Raw genomic sequence first — 22,108 nt, forward strand, 5'->3', positions numbered from 1 at the left:
ATCGGAGGGGTGGCTGAGCTGTTAGGCTGAGTGACACAAAGAGGAAGCAGTCAGCATGCAGGACAGACTGAGGATGGAGATGTTCTGTGTCTTTGTTATTGTCAAAAAAAAATCTCTCTCGTCCCTCTGTGTCACAGCATTTACTCACAAGGGCAAATTAGCGGCATTATCCAATATCCTGATAGTGGTGAGGGACCAGACTAGAATCATGGATGGTACTAAAGGGTATAAATACACTTTGGATCTATGGGAGAGTGCAGTGTTGACAATAACAAAAACAGACTAACACCAGCCTTATCATGTGATCAGGATCATTAGTGGACGACAACTTGTCCTCACAAAGAGCATTTGAACTGAGGTGAGCACACAAATGGGGACAAAGGTGGTGACAAACTGAACAGGTGTTATACGGTGCCTTTTCAGCAACACTGTGGGACAGAGAGGAGAAACACCCTCAGCAGATGGAGTGACACATTTAAACACACAGTTAATACTCGCCAACATTCCCTCACCTCCTCGTCGTGCTCTGGCTCCGCCACCTTCTTCTCTTTCTTCTTCTCATCGTCCTTCTTCTTGTCTTTGTCTGGCAGGATGTCGTCCAGCCAGGCCAGGTCGTGTTGTGAGAATATCAGATCCAGCAGCTTCCGTACGACCATCAGACCCAGAATCTACACACAGCGGACAAACCGTTACCGCCAGAACTGATCAAGCTGCTGAAAGTGTGGGAACACGGCTTTACACTACACAGACATCATTACTCAGTCTACTGTGCAGAACAAGAACTGGTCAGTTTGCTTGGTTTGTCCTTTGCGGTACTGTGGCCGGGCTGCCGTTACACATTCTCGTGTACTCTTTCTAATGTTTGTATTTTTGGACTGGTTTTGTGTGAGGTGTCTATGTGTGCTTTGTCTGCAAATAAAGTAAAATAAAGGGTACTGAATTGAAATGAATTTCTTTGGCTCCTTTCAGTCCTCACTCCCCAGTCAGACCTGGTCTGCTGGCAGTGGTACTGGGACCAACACTGGATCTTGTTTAATATTGTGTGTTTAAAAAATAAAGGAACGTCTCAGCATCTGCACACTAACATTTCTACTTCAACTAACTAATCTTACTCTAGTGGAGTCAAACTAAACACGTCACTGTCTTCATACAGTACATAGACACCGAGTGACCAAGGTAAACAATAAGACACTCACCATGACTGGGAAGATGATGGCCAGGAACGTGGACTTGAGGATCCAGAGGACAGCCAGACAGATGATCTGGATGAAGGTGAAGAGGTGGACGCGTCTCAGAGGAACGTGACGCAGGAAGGAGAAGTCTGGCTGGTGTTTGGGCGGCATCAGATACAGCTTGATCCGCTCCCAGAACTGGAACAGAGAGATGCAGTAAATATCCTCTGGGGTTCTTTGTCCAGTCTCTTCAAATAAAAGTCTGATTATTCTAAAAACTAAAGTGACTGGTCTATACAGTGATTAGTCAACGGAAAAGGCCTGAAACATTCCTAGTTTCAGCTTGTTAACGGTGAAGATATCCTGTTTCTCTCTGCCTCACCTATGTGACAGTGAGCTGAATGTTTCTGAGCTGTTCAAACAAAAAAAGCTATTTGAAGATGAACTTGGGACTTAATTGTATTGTTTTGACAAGGACACGGTTAATTTTACACATTCCTTTACTAACCAAATAAACATTCTTGCTGAAAATGTTTGTTTTACAGTAAACTGATATATCATATTTCGATAAATAACCATTGAAGTCATTTTTTAAGCAAACATGCAAAATATTTTAGTTGTCAGGTTCTCAAATGTGAGAATATTCAGATTTGTTTGGTTTTATGTGATAGTAAAGTGAAGGTGTGTAGAAGACAGACTTTTAGTCGGACAACAGCACAGTTAACTTCTTACAGACCATTAGTCGGACAACAGCACAGTTAACTTCAACTTGTGCTCTAAGATAATGACAATTAATCAAGAAAATAATCAGCAACCAATGATAATAATGATAATAATAACTACAGCCTAGCTGCAGTACATCACAGTTCCCATGCAGTGGACTTGTAACAACAATCTGTAATGCTTGGAACAATCCAGCCTACCTGGATGCCGCTGAGCGAGGCCACTCCCATGTAGAGGAACACGCCATACAGGACTGGCATGGGGATGTACTGAATTAACACAACGGCAGGAAGTTGAAAGGTACAGTATGTGTAAAGTGAAAGCAACATCATGTAAACTCTTTGAGCATGAGTTTCATCTGTCAGCTGACCTGGAGGACAGGAGCCAGGAAGACTGAGAGTCCAGTCAGGACAAACACCAGAGTGCCCGTCAGCCTCTGCTCCCTGAACAGGAAGAATCACACCGTTTGTTACGAATGTAGATGGTGGAAGAAATTCTCACACAGTGTTAGGATAGATAGATAAGCTCATTCAAGATAGTCTCACCTTACTCCCAGGAACTGCGGCTGCTCCCCGGGGGCGCTGGTTTCACTCTCCATCTTCAGAGAGTCGATGTGTGCGATGGAGATGACAGTCGCTGCTACGTACCAGGGAAGACCCATGAAGGAGCACACAGCCATCAGCACACCCACCCAGAAGAGGTCCAGGTGGTAGCCACTGCCTTTCTGCAAACAAAGACAGGAAGAGGAAATCATCCACGTGTCTGTCTGTGTAAATACTGTTCACTGTAAAAGCTGGACATAAGAGGTCTCCTGGTTCAGTGACAAGTCCATCTTCAGTGTTTGTGAAGGTTTCAGGTTCTACATCACACTTGTGTAAGCGGACCACCAGAGCCACTGGTTAAGTTCCGTCTGTTATACTGACACCTGAAGACAACACCTAATCATAATTAGAGACATGTTCTGTGCTATAGCTCGACAGCTTCCAGCTCCCTCTCTGAACTTGACATGAGGGGGTCTCTTAAATCGTTGACACTGTTAATCATGATAATTACAACTGTGGCTGCTGCAGCTCTTTTCTCCAATATAAAAACCATATATTGTTCACGACGCCACCATTTTTGTTGTTTATGTTGACATGAAAAAAAAGGTCTGATATAAATTGAATCTGTGGTTCTAGATATTTTTAGGCTATGAAATCCCTCTGAGAAGGTTTTCTTTCCTGACTTTACAGACCTTCAGTTTGTTTTCTTTGCGGTTGATGATGACTGCGCTGATCTGCTGATCCATGAAGATGAGGATGGTGACGAGGAGAGCGGGAACAAAGCTGGCCAGACACCACCACCAGGGGTTCTTACCAAATGGCATCACCAACCAGCCGCGGTCAGGACGCGTCGGCTGGTGACACATACAAACAATAAAAAAGTAAATATATAACAAAGATGAGCGGGTGTGTACAGCCATCTGCAGTGCTAACAGTGCTAATTAAACATGGCAGCATGCAGTGGAGGAACTAGTCGGATCATTTACTTGAATAAAAGCAGAAAGACGACTGTAAAAATTCTGCACTACCAATAAAGATCATGAGATAATTAATGGGAGAGAGTGGAAAAAACTTTTGCATTGAATTTTCTCTCACTTTATTTTTTTGTGTGAAATACTATTTCCTCTCTGGGCCTCAAACAATTATTTAAATGAACCCACCTGAGGCATTCACAAGGTAAATGACTGTGTTGACAACTTTTACGTACAATATCTAAAACGTGAAACTTTTTGTATTCACAAGTCAAAAAGGCAGGAAACCACTGGTCTATCCTTTAATTTTATAATCTTCAAATGAAACATAACCAGTATCTGTAGCTATTAGATATGTACTTAGTTACTTTGAGCACCACCACCAGCGTGCACAGTGAAATGCAAACGGACACACAGTGCAGTGATATGGTATAAACTCATGCATTCAAATCAAATACCTTGAACTCAGTTGGAACTATTAGTTTGGGCGTGTCTAACCCCATCAACATATCCAGACCCACAAAGGACATGATTGACATGAAGATGGCAAAATCACTGATTAGCTTCCTCAGCTACACGTCCACCAACACACACACACACACACACACACACCAAAACAAACAAAAACAAAAGATGTGCATATTACAGTGAGGAAGGGAGACAAATAAAATACAAGAGGAAACAAAGAGGAGAAAAGAGAAGATACTCTGTAAAAGAATCATTACATATATCTATACAAAAAAGTCTAGGTTGATTAGAAATGTATAAAAACTACATCCTTAAGGAAAGGGGGGAAAAAAAGCATCCGAGACGTGATACAAAAAGCTGGGAATGAAGAAGGTATCCGGGGAAGCGTGGACCTTGATCTCAGTGGGCACGTGCAGTTTGGGGGTGTCCAGGTCCAGCAGGTAGTCTAAGCCACAGAAGACCAGGATAGTAATGATGATCGCAAAATCACTGATGAGAGCACGGAGCTGGAGCACATTCAGGGAGAGCAGAGAACATGGGAGAGGACATTGTGGTACTGATACGGAGGTTTAAAGGTGCTGGTTTGGAGAAGGAGAGGGAAGGGCTGAAGCTGGGAGTGATGTTCGCTAGCTTGAAAAAAAAGGTTGGTGATATTCTGTTCAGTATTGACAATGTGTTAGTCATGTTCTGACACCTGTCCTCTGTCTGTCTCAGCTGTTTTACCTACTACGTGTTTTGTTCCCCTTGATTGTACATTTCTGTCTTGCAACAGAATACCAGCACTTTTACACAAAAGCTGATAAATATTTGGGGTCTTTGCTTTTCTGACAATCAGAGAAATAAGGAATACCACCAGTGTTATACTTTGGATTGTATACCTTCATGCTAAAATAAATATTCCCCCCTAAATTACAGGAATCAAAGATTCACATGCAGGTTCTCTTTTTCGTCCTATCAGCGTTAAAGCCACCCAGTTTGGACCAGTTGTGAGGCCGTCTTACCTTTGTCGGGAAGTAGCGGCTGAACTTGAACTTCTTGAAAGAAACGGTCATGGAGTAGGTGCCACAGAAGAGGATGAAGGACATGAGGGCCAGGTCGGGGACATACTTACAGGAGTTCCCCACCAACGTGCCGCCATACTTCACACACTCATTCTTTCTCAGGCGACTCCAGTCAAGGTCTGTTAGGTTAAACTACAAAGACAGGACAAGGGTGGAGTAGGATAGTGGGAGCATAGGGCAGGTGGGGTGGGGAGTTAAAGACATGGGGTCAGGGAACATGGGAGTCAGGGTGTGGGGGGGATGAAAGATGGGTAGAGGAAGTAGACACAAGAGAAAAAGACAAGCAATAACAGAAGAAGAGAGAATACAGAACAAAGAAACAAGAGCCATGGTGCTCTACCATGGGCATCTTAATAAAAACTTTACCAAAACAATTTCTTGGTCTGTATTTACCAAACTTTTCAGAATCACTCCAAGGAACCACACTGGACTAGACAAGATAGCCCACATGGAGCAGCATTTAAAGGACTCAGGGCATGAAGAAGAAGATTCTCTGGTCTCAAAGACAGACACAAAAAGTGCAGGAAGAACAGGATCTGCCCAGATCCAGGTGAAATCAAGTAGACACTGAAGCTGTAACTGCTGCCAAAGAAGCTTCTACAAAGGACTGAATGAAGGGCCTGAGATGTTTGATAAATATGGGTCGGAGTTATGCAGGTCAGGCTTCGACCACTGCTTCATGAGATGACAACCGACACAGCACAGACCCCAAACAAATGGACATTTCGGCAGCAACCTTCCTTCCAGAGTGAAGCGTCTCTGTCACTTACCGGCAGAGTCATGTTATCTTCTGCAAGTGGAGCTGAAACATTCAGTGCAGATTCTAGAAACAAAACAGAAAAAGCAAACAAAGGTTAAGTAATGGCTCTGGTCATGCTGGTTTTACCTTGTAAACATCAGTTTTCCCGGGCTATGTCCCATCTACATTACTACTTTTTTAGCACATAGCAGGGCCTACAATGGTCTGTGAATACATACTCACTTTTTAGATAGCATCCAAAGATGAGGCAGAGACAGACAAGACACACAAATCAACACAGTGTAATGACAATATCTGATCACCGTGAAATATCTCTGTAATTAAACATTATGTGGACATTACAACCTAATGATATCCTGACAACATGATGATTAATCGACAAACGCTGTAGCTGTTATTAATATTAACTACCAAGAAACTATGTAAATTACACAACACTTGGCATGTGTCACGTCAAGTGCTGTCAAGTCACAACATCTCAACAAATTGAACAGTTCAACATTTATGGACAAACTTATTTGCTTTCTTGCATGCACAGGCAAAACCAGCAATCAGTGATTTCTGGGAGAGTTACATGACGTTATCCGTCTGCTAAACACTTCTGTGCAGCCAAGCTCTTGTTCACTAAGAAACATTTCAATATACAGGTTTTACATTTCAGCCTGTGTATGATTAAAAACAAATGTGTTGGTTCTTTATGCTAACCTAACCCAACTTCCTGACTCCAGCTTCATCCTCACACACACCAGACTGATATTAGTCATCTCATGTGACTCTCAAAACAAAAGCAAATTTCCCAAAATGTTGAACCATTCCTTTAAGCATAGTAACTAACATCTGACAGCTCCATTTTTAAATATTCTACTGACCAAATTAGTCATTAAAGTGGACCTCTAAACAACAAGTGATATATGATCACATTCAGTCCTTAGAGGACTCAGAAGACAGAACTTTATACAAAACAGAGGAGTCTGAAGTCTCACCCTGGACTGGAGCGATGCATTCACACCTGTAGGCTGTTATGTAGTCGGGCTTGAAGCCATAGTTAATTGGGTAATACTGAAAGGTTCCTACCTGTGGAAAAGCAAAGAATGTTTTCCTTTACCTAACTATAATCTCCACACATTGTCCTTTTGCTTCATGCACTAACAGATGTTGAAGATGTGTCCATGTGAAAGTGTGACAGGCAGAAACATTTGGTGTTCGTCCATGTCACCTGACAACCTGCTACCCACCATCTTCTTAATGGCATCAGAGATGAATATAAAAGAGATGAGGCTGGAGAAACCCTCCTCTGTGAAGCGGGTCATGTACTTGATGATGAAGCTGGCGTCTGAGAGCACCAACACAAAACACTGTAGGCAGGAGTGAAGGCCAATCCACAGACGGAACTCCATGTAGTCTACATCGTTGCTCCTGTGAGAAGGAAAACGGTTCCAGTGACCAGTACATACATCATGTTTTATTGGGTTGTCTGTGCTGTATACATCTGTACTTACTTGCTGAATTCGTAAAGCAGTTTTTCAAAGATGAGAATTGGTCCAGTAGAACTGAGGATGATGAGAGGTTGTCCACCAAACATGCAAAAGACAGTTCCTGCTAAAGCTGTGCCAAGGAAACTCTCCATCACACCCTGAGACAAAGAGAAGGGACAGACGGAGAAACATCAGTTTACCTGTGAAGCCGATTTTGTCAGATGTAATGTGACCAGAGCTTTTCTGGACTGGTTCATTGTCTTGTGGTCTTTCAGCAGGCTTATGAAGACCTGATAATTATCAGTAGCATCCCCCAGCAGGCCTCCAAAAGTGATGGCATTGGTGATGCAGCCCAGGTAGATGAAGAGGACGGCAGAGATCGACTGGATATGGAAGCCATCGTAGATATCACTACAGTACCATGGGATCTTCCTTTTTATGTCCAGCCATAATCCACCACCAATCCTATTAAAATAAGGTTGAGGACATCGGTAAGAACGTGGACATCAGTGGACCCAGTGGACCACGGTAGTCCCCTCCAGTGCTCCCATACCTCCCAGTGAACTTCAGCTCCTCTCCGAGCTCATGCGGAGTTGGAAGCTCTTCATCTTCTCCTCCAGCCGCCTTGCTAGCAGAGCCATTCATCTGACCCAGCTCGCTCAGGTTCAGCACAGACTTCCTAGGAGAAACAATTGTGAAAACTTCCTGAATGTCAACGGCCTTTTGGACACAGCACCAACACTCCACTGATAAAGCTATGAGTGTACATGCCTCATTTCTGCCGATGGAACCTTCTTGGGAGGTTCGATGCGTATTTTTGGGTCCCACTCTCCTGGTGGGAGGACGATTGCCTCGTTCAGAAACTCATCAAGACCTGCGATCAGGTCTTCTCGGTCTCTTGCTTTGTAGGCAACATCACTGAACAGCTGGCATGAAATAAAGACAAGGTCAAAGTAAGAAATGTAATACAGTGTACGAGTGTGTGGTGGTGTCAGGTACTTACATCATCCACCATGAGTGTAGCGACAGCTCTGCCAGTCTCATTGTAGGACTTGGTTTTGCCATGAGGACCCAGCAAGATGAAAAGAAACCTGTTATAACAGAAGAACTAATAAGAACAAAAACACATAACTCTAGAGAGAAACAGGGAGACAGTAGAGAAACCCACCGGGTCGGCACAGGAACCTCAGTGAGGCCTCTCAGCGTCGTTGCCTGAGCCAAACGTACAAAGGAGACAAAGGGTTTGTCCAGAAAATCCACCTCACCGATCAGGACGTTAGACGCTTCAGCATCACGAGGAATCTTCTTCATGAACTTATTTTTCAGCTGGAAGGAGAAATGGGAAGCAGCAGCAGGAGGGAAAGTGTGAGTAGAAATGACTGCAGCTGACCTGAGCTGACACACTAGCATGGCGGTGGGCTCTTAGCCTTGTTACAAAGCTTCACGAAGTGGTGTTCAATGGTCAAATGATCTGGTACTTACAGCTGACCTGAGCTGAGACGCTAGCATGGCGGTGGACTCTTAGCCTTGTTACAAAGCTTCAGAAAGTGATGTTCAATGGTCAAATGATCTGGTACTTTGGGTCAGACTGAAATATCTCCACATCTATAGGTCGTGTTGTCATGAAATCTGGTGTGGAGCCCACAGTATGATCTGCAGTAACACTGGAGGAGGTATAAATCTCACAAATGGCTTTACACACTGACCCTTCTGTCTGAATCAAACAAAAAACTAAGCAATACTACTGAACCACACACATGCTCACAAGAGGCAAAACCCTTTTTGATAACAAAGACGTTTATAATGACGTCACTCTCCTTCCAACTTTTATAGTCACTTCAATATGATTACCGGGAGTCACAAACAAACTAGCAGACCTTGATCTTACAATGACAGAGCTGCCGTCATGCCTGTAAACTCTGGGTCTTGTTTTCCACAGAATTAACTGCTGACTATGTGGAGTCACCCAGCTCTTTTGGTGCACCCCTCCTCCTCCTAACCAAGGAAACACGTGGTAGTGGAGTGGTGGCTGCTAAAATTATAATCTCTTCATAATCTGTTAATGTTGCTTTCAGAGTCAATTCACCAACTGGTCCACTTTCACACTCTCCCAAGGTCCTGGTCCTAAGCAACCATAAACAAGACATGTCAATCTCCCACTGGTTTAAGAATCATCTAACCATCTGCAGCTACACTGCAAGTTGATTTTCATAGTTTTATATCGCTTCAGCAGACATTGCCTGCTGTGATGTGACTCTGGGCTCATGTTTGAGTTCACTGCTTGCTTTGAAGTTCTAGTTAAGATAGTTAGCAGAACAAGCACATGCACCAAATTACTATGCCAGTAAACAGAACCTCAAGTTGCTGTAAAAACCAAAAGAAAAAGCAAGTGACTGAACCCGTAATATTCTTCACTGTCACACTTTTTGGAAAAAGATTCAATTAAGCTCAGTTGAAGCTTAGAGATCTGCACACAAGCACACAATCACTAATAAAAACACACATGCAAGTACAACATAACTCATTAAATTCCCACCTTGGCTACCAGGCTTTGTGGCTTAGAGGAATTAAGTAGGTTTGACAACCGTTTACTCTCTCATAAAGCAAGGCTCAACTTTTTCATAAAAACAAACATGCAAAAAAGCACACACACACAAACACACACACAGAGAAGCTGTCACTGTACGGCATTTGTTAAGTGTGCAAAGAACGCGAACTGAAACAGTCAGCTGCTGATAACATTGGCAACAGGAGATCAGCTGATGACAGATCAACCACAACTCACACAGCAACCGCATATACGTTTAATCACAACAGAACATGTACAACCAACAAATACTAAAGGGGAACTCCACCAGTTTCACAGACTGCTCGTCATAAGCAGCAGCTCTGCGGGGGTTTAGTCAAGAAGCCACAGTGATGTCGCCAAGGCTGCCTCAGCATGACCTGATAAACATTTACATCATCTGGGCTAAAAATTGGGGTGTAGAATTTTAAACATGTTGGTTTTTACTAGGGATGGGAGGTTTAATGAAGTGACACCATTTAGTTGCATTATGATAAATGTCGGAAAGTAGTGGAAACTGTGCTTTGACCTGTGCTCAGCTTGAAAGTACATCACTGATGTAGCCCTCCTAAATATGCTGGATTTCTTTCTACATTCAGCACCACAGTGTTAACAACCATGTCTTTAAGGGAACGGTAAAAAGTAGGTTCAAACCTTTTCTAGATAACATCAAGTATTCAAGTCTCAGGGGAAAACATTTGGAGTTTAAACCTGCCATAGGTTTTTCTGGCCACTAGGGGGCAGACAACAGCTGAGAAAACTGATATTATCAAGCAGTTATGAAGCAACATCTGTATTAATCTTCAGTAATGTCTGTATCAACCTGATGCAAGTTCGATATTCACTCTATCTGGTTCTTCAGCAGCTAAATGCTCCACTGTGCTTACCAGCTCGTCTGTCTGCTGTTTACAGCCTGGTCTCTCTCCTTCCTCTGAGCCACAGAGCTCCACTGTGTCCACAAACTATTAAGAGCCATCAGTGACCATGCTGCTGCGCTGGCTGACATGTTTGAGGTGTAAGAATATTTCCAAGCTGAACACACAAAATCACACACACATACACACAGTAACATGATGATGATGACAACAGTTACCTGGTCTGGACTTGGTGTGTCTGAAATATCAGACATGCTTCGGCTCTGAGCACGATCTGTAAATGAACCGCAGACTTAGGATTTGATTTTTAAAAGACATAACATGCCACTAATTTAAAAAAGAGACGTATCACAGAGGGTATCTGCATGACAATAGGTCAGTACAGTATAAAAAACTGTAGTTAATTAAATTAATTAGATTGTCCACAGTGTGCTCTAAACATTCTGTGGAGGATTATATTTCAATTTCTCTTTGCGCCTCAAAGGAGATTTGGGAGCAAATAAAAAGAGAAAGAGAGAGAACAAGTACATACCACACAAAGCCCATAATCCCCTTCACCCAGATAGAAAAGAAATTAACAGAGGTGCAAACAATAGGACTAAAATCTCTTAAGTAAACACACATTTTGTCCAACACACTGTATGCATGGTGAGTATATACACACAAAGGCATCTGAAGTGTCGAAATCATGCAGCAGCCAGGAGGTAGCTGGGATCAGTGTGGATTAAAAACAGAGTGCAGCAGAAAGTGAGAGCCTACACTGTAAAATCAGTAAACTGTTGCAAATACTGAGCGTGTATTAGCAGTGGAAAAGGTATTTATTTCTGTCAAAGTAGCAATACAACAATGTAAAGATACACACATCTCTCCCACATGATTAATGGAAGAGAAAGAAGGAAAATCAGCTTTTAATTTTTTGTACTGTTCTCTAAAATAATTTAAGAACAAATTTTACTTCTCTGAGCCTTGATCAGTTATTTACAGGAACCCATCTGAAAGGTTTAGTGGGTAAAGGTCCTTTGGCTAATAACTCAGATGCTTGAAAAGTGACAAGGGGTCCCGGAGCCACAAAGGTCCGGAATAGCCGGTTTAATCTTTAACAATGCACGATATTTTACAGGAATGTAACAAGATATTGCAATAGAAACATTTCTTGACACTGTCGTAGGACTATGACAGTATCTACCAGATATCCAAATAAGGATAGATCAGTGGTATAACCATGTTCAGGTCGCTGAATTTAAAACGGACATAGTGGACGCTCCATGGTTGACTTTTAAAGCTGCGGTGTGGCAGTGTCTCAGGTTTCCCCTGTGCTAAACACTTTAACTGAGATCGGCAAACAAACCAAATGCACAAACGGAAAACCATCCATATAGTAAGCACCCTGAGTCTTTTCTCTTGAAAAGCAGACCACAATGTTTTAAAACACCCCAGTAAAGCTGAAATCTCACCTTTGGCTTTTCCGAGTGCGTTTTGGCATCTTCTTTGCCTCATTCTGGTGCACAAAGCAGCAATTTGCTCAGAAAGTTAAACCTGCCTAGGGGGAACTAAAACACTGACGTTTCACTGTGAGCATGACTTGTTCTGTTTACAAGATCCAGCTACTGCAACAATATATCATTTCATTTGACAAAAGGACTGCTACTGTCTGCTACACTGCTTTGTTTTCCATGCCTTTTTAAGCATCTTTAGGTCATGGCTGGCTACTTTCATTTAACAAAAAAGGAAAGCAGGAACACTTTAATTTAAAAGGTAAATCATACAAAATACTGAATTATTGTTTAGTAAAGGGCATTTTGTAAATCTTTTTTCTTCATTTTTTAATATCGTGACAGATCATGAACCTTTTAGTGTGGCAATATCATACTGCGAGTTGTGGTATTGATTCATCCTTAATATTTTATAAACTTGCCATAATTTTTAACTTAAAATCAATCTGGAGTGTAACTATAGCAGTTAAATGTAGTGAAGTAGAAGTATATAGCATAAAATTAGCCAAAGTACACAACTGTACTTAAGTACAGTAATTAAGTAAATGTACTTTTCACCACGAGTAATAAAAATAGGTGAGAACTTGTGGTGCTTGTGTGTTTGTGTGGTGTGTTCAGATTCACACAGGCAGCCTAGGCTGCTTGACTGCCCAGAGCGTAGGTCTTCTGTGGAGCGGTGGATCCCAGAAGCTGAACTAGTACTACGACTCAGATTAACCCGAGGACTACGGGCTGACAGAGCAGCAGCAGACATAAAAGTGATGTGCGCAGAAGACATCAACAGGCGGTGATGAGAAAACCAAAGGAAGCATTAGGCCATAATTAGAAGGCTGGATTATGCTGGTGATTACTGATAGTTAAAATCACCTACTGACAGGACACACACTTACTGGAAGCGGTGTTAGACGACTTTCCAATGTCTGCCAGCGAGCGGTGGATTGGCTTCTTGGTCTGGTGACGGTGCTTCCTGAGCAACACAAAGCTGATCTGCTCCTTCAGATCCGGAGGGAGGAGACCGTCTGCTACCTGATGACCTACAATCTCATCTAGAGCCAAAGTTTACAGCACAGCTGAATTTAAAGGGAGAATAAAGGTGAGTCTGCAGGATCAAACCATTCACTAGAAAACAACTATATTTTTACCATTTCAATATAAAAGCATATATTTTAAGACTGATTTCCTCCTTTGTAGGTAGCCAGTTGGTTTCCACTGAGTTTAGTACACTACTTCAAATCAACAGAGACTTGACGTTTGTTTGATTTGTTTCTTTAAAAACATGCACAGTAGTTCCAGATAGTGACTTTCTACTGGACTCACCCACAATCTGTGGCAGCGAGTAGCCCTCCAGGTCGAGTAGAATGCTTCCTGTCTGCAGACAGTTCCTGAGCTCAAGCAGGCTGTGGAGGGTCAATGTGGAGACATGAGGCTTGCTCCATCTTTCTCCTCCGTCCTCCACCTTCTCCTCAAACTTCACCCACCTACAGAGAAGGGGGGAAAGGTTTGGCCCTGGGATTTAATAAATAAAGTGTTGTATGAGACTGTTTCAAGAGACAGAACGATTGATGGGTCCAGGTTCAGAAGTGCCAGCCAGCAGGATGCTAATGACTGCTCTGACACTTGCATGTGTGTACCTCGCAGACTCTTTCCACTCCAGTTCACCCCCCTCGTGCTGTAGTGTGTCCATCTCAGTGAATATCGTGGGAGTTGGGGTGCCGTCATCCTCCCCCAGTATGTGGCGCAGCCGCTCTGCAGCAGGGGACACTACAAACAGAGACCAAACGGCTTCCATTAAACCCACATTTGAGCCAGGTCAGAGGCAACCAACATAAACCTAACTGACAGCTACAAAAAGCATGTTAACTACTGGATGGACTGCCATGCAGTTTTGTACATTCATGGTCCCCAAAGAACTGTAAAGACTTGTCAAGCCTCCAGTTTTACTGTACAGCAGGTGAAAGTTTTCACCAGGCCAGTAAAACAGCCGCACATCCAGGATCCAAGACTTGAACCGTAGTGCAACCTTCAAACAATCTGTAGTTCTCCACCTGTTGAATTTCCTGACCATTTATGACTAAAGGCAAACGTGTACTATCGAGAGTGTGGAACTCCACTGCTTTAGCTGCACACCAGTCCACCGGAGATGACTCCTCACTTTTGCTTTTCATTATTTTTAGAACTCAGTCCTACCAATATCAGATATCTGGGGTGCTGTTAAAACTGACTCCCTCGTGGTGAGAATCTTTGGTAGGGAACACCCAGGCATGGACCCCCTGTCCTCTGCACTGGCACCATCAGGAGGTGGACATTTGTAGTTTACAGTGAAATGTCTCAGCTATCGGATGGCTTCCCACCTGGTTTGGTTCAGACATGTCTTTTCTGTATCGTCCTAAATTGTAATAACTTTGGTGGCCCGGTCACTTTTCATTTAGCGCCAATGAAGCTACCGACATCCCTATAAGCCTCAGCAAGCACAAGCAAGCTAACATACCTTTGTCATTATGAGCATGTCAGCATGCTGATGTTAGCGCTGAGGCCAAAGCAAAGCCTCAGGGAGCTGCTACCATGGCTGTAAATTTGACTCTTAATATCTCCACTAGTGAGGCTTTAAAAATAACAAAACTTTCAATATCTTTGCTGCTTTACAAGAGTGCTTTAGGGTTTTATTTGGGTTTATTATTATTTCTATGAGCTTGGATTAAATATTTTACAGTGGAACACAAGCCCATGACATTAACAAACATACAAATTAGACAAAATGCGCTATCGACCACGAGTCCAACAACTGGAGATTTGCTTTCATCAGCAGGTGTCAGAAGAGTCTAGTCTAATTTATATAATGCCCATTTCCCTTCGTTAACAAGCGAATGAGTTGGGTCCTCTAATGACTATCTGATAGCAATGTGTAATCTATCAGCTGGCACCTTTTTCTAATTTTACTCTGAGCAGATCAATATCCATTAACATCCAAGCCTGGAGGCGCTACCTTTTTGCATCCAACCAGTTTGTGTGCGTCTATCAGCACGAAAATGGGTGTCCCTGGTCAGTTAGTTCCTCCAAAAGCTAAAGAAAGAACATGAGAAGTCAATAACACATGAACAGACTGACTGGGAGTGTCCCAAGCCTCATGCAGCAGTGTTCACAGTCTCAATCAACATGTGGAGAGAACAGTTATGTGATCTGTGTTAATTACAGCTCAGTGCACGATTATAACACAATGCAGCCAACACACAGGAATCAGCTGCTGTTTCCATTACCCTCTCCACAGCGTCGCATTAGGAGGTGTGTTCCCAGTTTGTGTACTTACAGGTGTCTCTGAGCGGCCGATGTAATCCCACAGAGGGAGATCAACAGGTAAATTACAAATGTACACTCCCCTCTAGTACTTTAAATCTTCATTACACATGCAAATTACATGACCCTGCACTAATCAATATTTTATTTACTTTATTTACTGGCTCCAAGGGGGGTGCATAATGTGAGAGATATGCTCCTGACTTTGCAGTTTTCCTCACTTGGTTTGGCTTTCTTCGCTGCAAACTCCACTTTTACCAACCCCATAAACTCCACTAGCACCAAGTTGCAGACAGACACAGGATAGATGAGGTTCTGATGGACGTCATGAGATGCAGGCAGACGTGGGGTAGAAAATCAGAATGACTGAAAGCCTGTGGTAAACTAGATAAACTGCAGAGGTAATGGGTGGAACATGCTTCTTCACAGCTTAGCATACTCTAAAATTAGCCATTAGCATCTAGTGAGCTAATCAAAGAAGGGACTTTCAATACAGTGGGGGAGTTTTACACAGAAACTGCCTAAGGAAGAAACATCATGTAGCTTCTGTATGGCTTCCTAAAGAAAGTGAAAATGTTCATGAGGCGTAATGAGCAAAGGCCTGATGTTCGTTTAGAGTTTCACTGTGGGACGTGGTGACAGACATGACCTAAAACAATTAGAAATCACAAACAGCCGTGAAAACTATTTTCACCAACCAAAATGTCTGCTTCTTTTAAATAGTCTACAGATATGGAGATAAATGAAAGGTTATGATCTTTACTAATTGATAAACTGTCTATCCTCTTCTTGTGCCACCAAAGAAAATTAAAACAAAAGCCGAGACACTGGAACTAAATTGAATAAGTATGTAGTGTCCCTTGCTTCCATTTTGCTACAATACCACATGAATCTACCCTGCTTCTTCAGACTTTTCCCTTTTTTCTCTTATGCCATCTTTACCTGTGTGGGAGCCAGGTAGGGTCCCGCAGGAGGCCATAATCGAGGGAAAAGAGGCTCCAGGGTCGTGCACGCTCACAGGATCCTTGGACTAGAGACAGTAAGAGCCGAAGCCAAGTGGAGAGAGGAATCCTCAGGTCTCCTATGGGCTGAGAAAAAAAGCCCTCTGGCCCCCTGTGCTCTGGTTGAGTTTTAAGAGTCCTCGGTTCACCACACCTTACTCTCCACCGTGAGTGGGGAGAGGTGACACACTTTCACTCCTCCTGCTCCTCCTGTCTCTGTTCTGCTGCTTTAACACCCTCTTCTCTCAGTTTTATTCCACAGCCAGCTCTGTTATTTCAAATAGCGATGTAGGATTTGGTGAGTAGCTGGTCTAAGCGTTCAGACCCGTGATGCTCAATCAGTTGGAAAAGGTCTAAGCTACGGCAGAAATCCACTGAGAACTCCAAAGCAGCAAAGAGCCAGAGGCTTTAAGAGTGTTGACACACATCACAGGGCGCTGTAGTGCTCTTTTCCCAGATGTCCATGCACACACACACACACACAAAAGAAATGCAAACACCCTCACCATCGTGACCTCTACTGCTCCAATGACCCCGACGGTGCTTCATCAGTGTCTAACTACCAACCTCAGGTGTACAAATCTGGTTTGAATCCTGACTAAAACAGGTGAGAATAAAAACAGTCACCCCAAATGTGTGCACACACACACTGAGCTTGGAGTTCCTCAGCTCTAATCAGCTTATAGGATTCAGACTTTGTGGTCCCTTGGGAACAGGGACCACACTGTAAAATATTCATTGCATACACCAGTAACTCCTGTACCATGTCACACTCTTAGTACAGGCAAACCTGTGGCTAATCGGCCAAAGAGCACAGGTTCAGCCTGGCCGTATGCCTCTCACTACCACATGTACAATAGCTTTAGCTGTGCTGTTTTCACTACAACGGAACATTTATTAGACTGTCATTATTTATTGTATATTATTATGGTGCTGTATTATTCCTTCTTGGTATCATTAATGTTATTTTTTATTTTATATTATCATTTTATTATTATTATATAATTTTTCTTAACCCTTTTTTCCCTTTTGTCATTGTGTCATAGTTATTCTACTTTTTTGTTTAGTTTTTATTCAGTTGTTACCAAACTGCCCTTTTCTGTCTTAAGTCTTTTATTGGAAAAGCACTTTGAACTTGGAAGGTAGCTTTAGAAAATTTGTAGACGAGGACAAGGCAAAGCATTGGACATGTCGTTTCTAACCTGTGGGGTCGGCGTACTCATGACGCTCTGTACTCCCGTCGTTGTCATCGCAGTGCTCCTCCCTGTTGTGGTAATATCCCTGGAGCGAGTGCTCACGGTGTGTGCGGTGGTCATAGTGTGTGTCTTGTGTGTTACCGTCGACGTCACTAACATAGGAGTGATGTCTGCGTCTTTTCCGTCTGTAGGAAATTGGAACATCGATGTAGACTGGCTGGGCTTCTGGGAGAGAACATAAGAGCCTGATCAATACAGTGCCAGCTTATGGAGTGTTGAGTATCGAAGATTAAGTGTAACAGAAGCACACACACACAGTGTAGTTATGTGGTGTTTTTATTCATGTTGTTAAATGGCCTTAACGTTGGCCAGCACCAAACAGCTGACAAACGTTTAGGAGCTAAAGAGCCAAACTCTTTTCACAGGAGAGACCCAAGCACAATTTCAAGTTAATGCTGATGTTGTTCTGTTTGCTGTGTGTGTGTAAACCAGCAAACATTTCATGACAGCAACTTTCTCTTTTGCTTCTGTGCTTTAGTAGCGCATGCTTCAATTTTCCAATTAATTGCATCCCTGCACCACAAACCACAGCTGACCCAGGGCTTTTAGTGGCTCCAGAGCACTTGCCCACTTTGTCCAGCCTTGTTTGCAAGGTTACTGGTTTTTCCTCACCATCATGATCATCATAGCACCTGTGACCTCTACTTCTCCCTCGCTGCCAGTCATGATGATCCATCCTGAAACAGAAATGAAGAGGTTTACTGGGTGAATATGGACGGCAGGGAGAGAGAGAGAGAGAGAGAGAGAGACGATGCTCGTCGACTCCCTGTCAGCAGAACTCTTGATACAGACGCCTGAGATAAATCATAAGACATCACACTTCTCTGTTTGTACAGATTTCTCTGCTTAGGGAATCCTCCTGGCCTTACAGCTGCCAGCCTACATGGCAAAACATGTGTCACTGCAACCTCATCAGATCAATGGATGACAAAAGGAAAACTCAATGGAAAAGCCCAGCAGGCCTTTAGGACAAGGCTGCAGCTGAAACAAGGAGCCCAAACAGAAAGAGAGAAAAACTCCCACCACTCCCACCAAGCTTCTGATGGACTTGGCACTCACAGTCATTCCATGGACTTTCATTAGGAAAGAAATCCCACGGTAAGATTCAGAGGATAAAGAGATGTCTGTAGAAACAGGAGACTGATTTTAGGTTTGTGCTGCCACAAAACAAAAACCAGTGTTGTCCAAATGTCCAGTGGCAGCAACATCCAGACATCTTCTCTGTACTGATCACTGAATATTCCTCTGCAATCATGACAGAGGTTTCTCTTTCTGAAGCTGATGTGGGGGAGTTTTATAGTCTGATCAATAGATGTCATTTCTGATCACTTACTAGTCCCTGAAGCCTGATCACCAACTGTGAAGGACAGTCACGAGTACAGTCCTGCACACACTCATAGATACAACCACACACACTAATGACAAGCAAATAGTGTCAATGAACATTTTCAAGACCAGTTAATTAGAAAAAAGGGCATCAGGAGGCACATCGGTCCAAGGTGTGATTTGGAGGAAGTGAACCCTTCGCTCCATGTTTGCATTTACCATAAGGTCAACCCTGGCCCTACCTACTACCTACTGTATATGCTACTACCTTGTTTTGCCAAATACCCTCTGAGGTAAAACTGAATCACTGTCTGAGAGACGAGGTTACTTCCCCACTGTCTGGTCCAACAGCTCTGCTCATTTCTTCACCCACACCACAGATCAAAAGATGGAACTTCCATGTTGTGTTGCTGGATTATTGCCCTCTGGCTTGATGTATTTTGTGATATACAGAAAGACAAGTCAAATATCAAAACACGCATACATAAAACACCAGAGTAATAAAATGCGGGTGAACACCATCTGTTTTCCTAAATTACAGTTAATTTAGTCAGTAACACAAAGTAACCTGTTTTAGGACTTGGGCTAAATGTTGACGTTTGGATTCCGGTGCAGCGCCGTCAATGAAACAATCTCTGTGAGAAAAGACTAAATGAATCCAAATAGCATGTACAGATTTTGGTTTTTTACACTACAGGTTTTCAAAGCATGCCACTTTGCACATCTGCTATGAGGTTGGAGACTAAGGGCACAAACTCATGTAAATATGGTCGACAGGTTAAAACATCATCCATCCAAACTGGGTGTTGAGGCAGGACTCAAATGTCACAAAAATACTAATTCCAACACACACCAGGGATGTCGATATTTTCTTTATGTCATTTATGCACAAAACTACAAGTCTGCAAGAAATGAACAAGCCTGAGGAAGCGGCAATGCAAAACACCTTGCTCGCAATTTTGTATTTATGCGCACAAATTAAATAAGGAAGAGCATCTCGACATCCCTGGTGTGTGTTGGAATTGAATCATTTTGACTGCTCCTCAGTCCATCCTGACACCTTCTCATTGCAAACGTGTCCCCCCCACCCCTACACCTCTAATTATGCTCACTTTATATTCAAATTTATGTGAAGGTTCAAAAGAGAACACACCATGTGAGGGTAAAGATACTGTAATACATGAGAATATGAGTCAGCCAGATTACAGCACCAAACCAATATTAAAACAAACGTTCAAGTGTCAAACACAAGCAGGCAAATGATGTCACAATACTGTTGTAAAAATCTGTGTTATAAAGGACTGTCTTACCTGATGTGACTGATGAAGACAAGATGCCCAAAGAGAAACTACCCCAGTATTGTCTAATGTCAAAGCATTGGAAGAAAGTACAAAATGCTATAAACAACACTGGTTTAACAGTGTTCTGCATATGATTAGTAAAGCAAAGTGCAACAACTAAACACCAACAAAGTGTGTGTACAAGCCAAGTACTGGGTATCTGACACTGCTGGAGCCTGTGTGTGTGTGTGTGTGTGTGTTGGTAGTGGTTGGGAGCTGCGTGTATGTGGAGTAACTGTGTGTAGAGTGTGACTGAGTCTGTGCAGTATCCATTGTCTGAGGCTTGGTGGTGGAAAGTAACTACGTACATTTAAGTCAGTACCAAAACCTAAGAACAATTCTGAGATACTTGAATTTGATTTCAGTATTTCTGTGCTGTATTTTATGCTACTTAATGATTCTACTTTATTTCAGAGTGAAATGCACCTCATTATTCGATAGTTGTAGTTAGTTACAGATTTAGACTTTACATACAAAACATGAGACCATCTCATATACAAGGGCTGCGACTAATGATCGCTACTGTTGTTTATAATCTGACACACTTGATGAGGCTACAAAATGATGTATATTTACATACAACCACATGGTGGAGTCACTTTAAATGCAGAAACATGATCCCACTGACTCCACATATGTGCTGCAGCAGCATGTGTCACCACTAGATGGCTCTAAACATCTGGCATGTGTCACCACTAGATGGCTCTAAACATCTGGCTGTACATACAAGTGAAGTGTGCAAATAACTGTGCACACCCAATAGTGCACCTTCAGCAAACGTGTAAATTATACATTCAGTTGCCAGTTTATTAGGAACAGCCAGCTCAGTCTAATCCAACAGTCCTGCAGTGAAGGTGATAATGTTCAGTTTGTGTTCAGACTGTTTCAAAGAGGTGCTGATTCAGCTGGGTGATCACTGTGGAGGCTACGGTTTGTGCTGCTCTTCAAAATCAGAGGATACAAAACAAACCACAAGCAGCAAAGTGAAGTGTAAAACTGAAGCATGAGGCTAAAACTGGTCTGGTGCCTGGCCATTTAAACATTGATGCACAGACATATGACTTCCTACTAAATACTAAAACCGTATTAGCAATTTTCAGCCATTTTAATCATTTAAAATGTCCTGTAATGTCACATGCGCACGGTCTTTTCTTGTAATTAACCACAAATGCTTGACAAATCTAAATCGATTAAACCATTTACCACTACTCTGCAATCCTGCAAATCGTATTTCCAGGATCCCCAAAACCTCTCATAACATTTCGGATAAAAAAAAAACTGCTACATGATAAAATGGGTTTAACCTGTTTTTAACATGTTGCCGCTCCCGTCTCCCATCCAGGTAACCGCTGGGTGCCGCCATCTTTGTTTGGTGAAAAACAGGCACCATCATCTTTGGGTGATTACTTTCACCTGGATGTGTGCTACCGGATCTTCTTCTTCTTCTTTCGGCTGTTCCCGTTAGGGGCCGTCACAGCGAATCATCTGTTTCCACCTAACTCTATCCTCGGCATCCTCTACTCTCACACCAGTTAACTTCATGTCCTCTTTTAGCACATCCATATATCTCCTCTTTGGCCTTCCTCTTGACCTCTTGCCTGGCAGCTCCATCTCCAACATCCTTCTACCAATATAACCACTATCCCTCCTCTGCACATGTCCAAACCATCTCAATCTGGCCTCTCTGACCTTGTCCCCAAAACAGCCGACCTGAGCTGTCCCTCTGATGTGCTCATTCCTAATCCTGTCCATCCTGGTCACTCCTAAAGAGAACCTCAACATCCTCAT

General features: G+C 42.8%; 2 protein-coding genes across 2 annotated transcripts in view; both read right to left on the reverse strand.

Moving 5' to 3' along the window:
- Positions 1-2: 2 nt before the first annotated feature.
- On the reverse strand, positions 3-17,022 carry slc4a5b (solute carrier family 4 member 5b; the record flags this gene model as incomplete). Its single annotated transcript, XM_020625105.1, has 24 exons — positions 16,905-17,022; positions 16,340-16,666; positions 13,738-13,867; positions 13,424-13,584; positions 12,997-13,152; positions 10,832-10,887; positions 8,341-8,498; positions 8,176-8,263; positions 7,944-8,098; positions 7,726-7,851; positions 7,463-7,637; positions 7,197-7,330; positions 6,933-7,113; positions 6,681-6,771; positions 5,708-5,760; positions 4,878-5,069; positions 4,269-4,382; positions 3,130-3,291; positions 2,441-2,619; positions 2,266-2,338; positions 2,096-2,164; positions 1,197-1,370; positions 513-668; positions 3-26 (listed from the first exon to the last, which is right to left on the reverse strand). Coding segments are annotated over exons 2-24 (2,844 nt in total), but the record flags the coding sequence as incomplete, so codon positions are not given.
- Positions 17,023-17,595: 573 nt separating this feature from the next.
- Positions 17,596-22,108, reverse strand: part of LOC109974746 (uncharacterized) — a gene marked incomplete at its 5' end in the record, with an annotated part of 7,323 nt that continues 2,810 nt past the window's right edge. Inside the window, one exon of the mRNA XM_020625106.1 lies at positions 17,596-17,819. Coding sequence (XP_020480762.1) covers positions 17,596-17,819 — 224 coding nt within the window. The remainder of the gene's footprint in view (positions 17,820-22,108) is intronic.

The sequence above is a fragment of the Monopterus albus genome, unplaced genomic scaffold (genome assembly GCF_001952655.1).
Source record: "Monopterus albus unplaced genomic scaffold, M_albus_1.0 scaffold346.1, whole genome shotgun sequence".
NCBI classification, from domain to species: Eukaryota; Metazoa; Chordata; class Actinopteri; order Synbranchiformes; family Synbranchidae; genus Monopterus; species Monopterus albus.